Here is a 4,825-nt window from a genome sequence, read left to right as displayed (position 1 = left end):
CTCTTCCGATCTCCCCTAGGAGCCGGGAAAGGGAACCGGGCACCGGTAGGTCTGGCCGGGGAAGCCCTGTCCCTGAACCGGGAACGGGAACGGATGGCTTTGCACTCCTAAGTTAGAAATGAAGGAGGCGGGGCGGAGCTGGTGAAGTCAGAAACAGGGTGGGGGGCCCGGCGATCCTGCCTGGAGACTGAGACAGGACTGACCCCTTTATTACTTTTTATTTGATTTGTTATTATTCCTGTTGTTGGTATCCTGACTGTTTTCGGTTTGGCAAATACAAATCGACGCCAAATGTAGCTTCCCTCCGGCGTCCTGAGCGTCAGCCTCGGCGCTTTCTGTCGGTTCTTGGTCTCAGCTCAATCTCTTTTTCTGCCTTCGGCTGCAAGGAGATAAAGCCTTCTGCTTCCTCCCAGGGGTCTCCGGTTTTTAAATCTTCAGAACAGAAAACGAGAGTCCGTTTTCTCCCTCCCTTTCTTTGCCTCGCCTCTGTTGCTCCTAATGGAGGCTTGAGCCGATCAGACCTATAAAAGGAGGTCAAGGGGGCAGAAAATGCGGAAATGTGACGGGCGAGTGCCTCAGGGGGCGGGTGAGGGGGGGCAGCCGGGTCCCCCAGACCGCTTGGGGGTTTAGGGGGAAGGGCACGGCGTGGTTGGGCGGCGCGGGGCTGGTGGCCGCGAAGCTGTCGCGAGGCAGATGGCTCTGGGGTCGGGTCCTGACTAACTGCCCCCTCCCCTGACAGATGCCAGCGAGGGCTGCACCGTGGTTGGTGGGGGCGTCCAGCCCTACCTATAGAAGGGCCGAGACAGCAATGCAAGTAAGTGGGCTCCCTGGGGTCCCCCCTCCCCACACCCCTTGCGGAACCTTCCACCAATTGCCCAGCAAATTCGCTTAATGTGTATTTCTTGCTTCTTGCCATGGGGTCTGAGGACAGAGCCTTACGTCTCTCTCTCTCTTTTTTTTCTTTTCTTTAAGTGGGAGAGGATTATGCTCTTTTTGAGAGCTCTTCTTTTTTTTTGCTCAAATTCTGCTTTAAAAAAAAAAATCACTCCTTCAACTGGGAATGTATTTATTGCACCACTGCTGCTGTTTTCTCTTTGGAAAAACAGATTCTTAAAATCTGGGTATTTGTATGCAGTTTGGAACCTTAAAAAACTACACTTAAAAGGCATTTGCTTTCATGAGCTAGTGTTCCCAAAACTGGGAGTATCAGACCCCTTTTTAGATGACATTTGCAGTCAGGCTGGAGAGACACAGAAATACTAGTCTTTTATCAGGCCTGTCCCCGTGTCCAGATGGAGTAGATAGTACCAGCAGTTTGCCTGGCTGACAGTAGTGTCTCAAAAAGAAAACTACTTTACAAGTAGGCAAAATTACTCATCACAGATCTTGAAGGTGGGCAAGAAGCAAAACCTTCTGAGATGAGCCCTTTTTAGAATGTGGTGCCTGATCCTGGTGGGGCTGAAGGATTCGGGGGATGACTTGGTTTTTTCCTTGGTCCACAGGTAGGTGTCACAATTGCTTTGGAAAAAAAAAGTCAGCAGGCCATTCTCTCCTCCCAAGTTCATAAATATACAGATATATATATATATATATATATATAAAATGACCTCTAAATCCCGACCGCGTCTTGTGCCACTGTAAAAAGGAAGGATCCACAGGGCACTGCCAACCCACAGACTCTATCGGAACAGACTTTTGTTGGACATACGTGAATTTGTTGGCATAGTATAGCTTCCCCAATGTATGTGTGACTTTTGAAAACAATCTTTTTTCTCAGGATATCTTAACTTGATCACTTCATTGCCACGGTATATATTCTATAGGTGTGATAGGATTTACTGTAAAATTTATTTGTAAAAGATGTACACAGTAGAAATAAAACGTGATTATAGAACTTGAGTACTTAAGAAGTGGAAACAAATTTGATATTTATTTTTATAATGATATAAAGCTTCTAGTAATTTATGCAAGTTGTATTGCAATGGAATCTAAACCTTTTGTAAATAAATTCTGCCTGGTTTTTATTTGAACATTGCTGGTTATACAATCTTTGTTGGTTGTTTAACAAGAATTCTTTACTAATTTATATCTTAAATTGTAAATAAAAACAAACTAGTCTACAACAGTGTGGTGTTTGGGGCTCATTTGTCCTGGAAAAGGCTTTGGGTAGGGAGCCCTGGGGATGCAGCCCCTCCCCCCAGGTGATCTGACCTCAGGCTTTTTAATGAAAATGTGTAAAATAATCCCTCCCTTCTGCTCCTGCAAGAAGGCAGAGGCAGGAGCAGTACACAGTAGGGAGATACGCATGGTTTTACATTATTTATATACACCTGCATTGTAAGAAAATCTGGATTTTGTGTTCTGAATATGCAAATGGCTTGTTAGTGTACATTTAAAAAACTTGGCAAAATAAAGTGATCTGATACCCCATGCATTAGGGTCCATTGGACATTTATTTCTGGGCTTACTGAGCCTCCTCAGTAACTAGAGTATTGTGAGTGGATAATGTGGATAATATGGGGTATAAATGATGCCCCCACCATAAATTATTGAGTGAAATAATTGTTTATTGTTTATTTGAATTATCCAAATTGGCGTAGATTATTCAGATTTATTGAACGACTTCTTAACTCTCCTTTTCATATAACTCATGTTTAACACAAGGCGAAAATCTGGGGAGGAGAGATTTATTTTCCTTTCAGTGGCTCTTAGCCTTACCCTGGGGGGAAAGAAAAGTTTAAAGAACCCTAGACTATTGCCTCATTATTGTGTGACTCACTACCTAATTTTAGGACAAGTCTACAATTTGTAGTCAAGGAACATATTCCCTTTGATTAGTATCATAAAAGCAGCAAAACTGTCACTTTAATTTTCAGCAAAATTATATGGATACCCATATAATATAATTTCAGAAAAGAAATGAACAATCATTTATTTCCTCTCCAAAGATAAATTGAGTGAATATAACTTACGGTTATAAAACAAGAATAATAGCTTCTTAGATTGCCCTTTAATCAATCATACACTTATTTTTCAAGAGGTTCATCTATTTTATTCCATGATTAATAATGTTGCAGCCTGAGAGCATTATTGGATCCCAGCGGGGGTCGGCCCGGATGCTTTTAACTGGTTTGGAATGGTCAGTTGGGGTTCATTATGGGCTGATATTGAACAATTTATAAAATCTTGTCTAAACATCTGCCGGCTCTGATAGGCCGATGTGTCTGAGGATGGGAAATTGCTGGACCAGTTGATATTGACAAACGGATCTCTCTCCAGTGGCTTTTTGTGCCGTGGAAATTAGTGGCCTCTTGCTGGGGTCTTGTTAGAAAGGGTATTCGAAAGTAATCTTAGCTACTTGAGGCAAAGCTGGGGGGCTGTGAACTGGTCACAGAGCCCTGCCTGTTATGGGGTCTGACTGCCCAGGAAGGCGCAGACCAAGGCTTCAGTTTTCTGTTCCTTTTCAGGCATTCTGTTGGCTTGGAGTAGATAAGCGATCAGAGGTTAGCAGAAAGCGAATCTTTGCGGGTAGAGACCTATGTTTTCCTCCTTCCTGCCTCCCCTAGTAGAAGACCTGGACATGTTTGGAATAGAGCTATCTCTTGGCGACAGGGAAGATTTTTCACGTGGGAAGCCTGGTTGCTCTGTGGCAGCCGTCTGGAGGAAAACAGATTTGAGTCTGTGCACATAAAAGGGAGCCAGGAGCTCCTTTGCCTGTTTTTGTTTCAGATGGAACCTTTGTGGAATTACCGGGAGGATAATGATTTTCCCTCCAGATAGCATTTGACATTGCAGTCTGAAGATGTTAAGCGGTTTTGCTTTTATTAACATTAGCCATATTTCCTAAATCAGCAGAGAATCCAACCCCCGTGACAGCAATATTTCCTGTATGTGATATTCTAATTTGAAGACTTGGGTGAAAAGTATGAAAGTTAACAATATTTAACAAATAGGCACTGAAAGACCATGCTGCCTGATGAAGATACATAGTGACAGCCTCGGGCTCTTAAGGAAGCAGGGAGAAGGAGGAAACCAAGTAAAAACTGATCTCCCTGCATATGTTCAGAAACTGAAGCCTGGATGAAAACTGCCTCCCTTTGGAACAGAAGATTGTTTTACCTGGATACATGATCCCTTCGCGGCACACACAGGCATGCACGCGCGCCGCGCGCGCACACACACACATACACACACACACACACACACCCTAGACCTGCTTCTCAGGGACAATCTGCACCTTTCAATTGGTGCAAACTCCGAGCAGCTCAGGAGATTAGCCCAGACTAACGAATCCTCTTTGATGTTTATATGCCCAACAAATTATCAAAGATTTCCATAACTTACCCACCCTGCCACCTGACCTGAATTTCTTTCGGGAAAACTTGATTTTTTTTTTAATGTATGCTAAGCACAGAAAACCTGCAGGTGTTTAGAGGGATCTTTTTTAAGGAAGCGTAGAATGCACTTTACGGTTCCTCCGCGGCAGATCTTCAGGAAAGATGAGGGAGAAACAGAGGCTCTTCTCAGGGAAGAGGGTTACTGTGTCTGATTTCTCTCTTCTGCTTTAAAATTCAGCTAATCAAACATTACGTCCCAGCCCACGGAGACTTTCGCAGATGTTAGCGGAGCCGGGGAGAGGGAGGCGGGCGGCGGCGAGCGCGGGGCCGCGGGGCCGCAGGATGGAGCCCGTGCGGCCCGGCCCGCCGGCCTCTGCCCTGCGCCGCCCGGGGCGCGTTAGAGCCGATTTATCGGAATTCGCGCTTTAATCTCAGGTGGGACCCTGGGGCCGGGCCGAGAGCAAGCGGGGCGCTGGCCCGGCCCCAGG

At 45.2% G+C, this 4,825-nt stretch overlaps 1 protein-coding gene and 1 long non-coding RNA gene across 2 annotated transcripts in view; both read left to right on the top strand.

Moving 5' to 3' along the window:
- IRX2 (iroquois homeobox 2) overlaps window positions 1-116 on the top strand; it is a 2,130-nt gene extending 2,014 nt beyond the window's left edge. Inside the window, exon 4 of the mRNA XM_010857143.1 lies at window positions 20-116. Coding sequence (XP_010855445.1) covers window positions 20-116 — 97 coding nt within the window. The remainder of the gene's footprint in view (window positions 1-19) is intronic.
- A 543-nt stretch (window positions 117-659) lies between these two features.
- Window positions 660-2,123, top strand: LOC105000996. The gene is made up of 2 exons (XR_826808.1): window positions 660-814; window positions 1,503-2,123. It is a non-coding gene; the product is annotated as an uncharacterized LOC105000996 (long non-coding RNA).
- Window positions 2,124-4,825: the final 2,702 nt, after the last annotated feature.

Source organism: Bison bison, unplaced genomic scaffold (genome assembly GCF_000754665.1).
Source record: "Bison bison bison isolate TAMUID 2011002044 unplaced genomic scaffold, Bison_UMD1.0 scf7180017864377, whole genome shotgun sequence".
Classification (NCBI taxonomy): Eukaryota; Metazoa; Chordata; class Mammalia; order Artiodactyla; family Bovidae; genus Bison; species Bison bison.
Note: the sequence above shows the minus strand (reverse complement) of the source record. Positions and strands in the feature narration are given on the sequence as shown.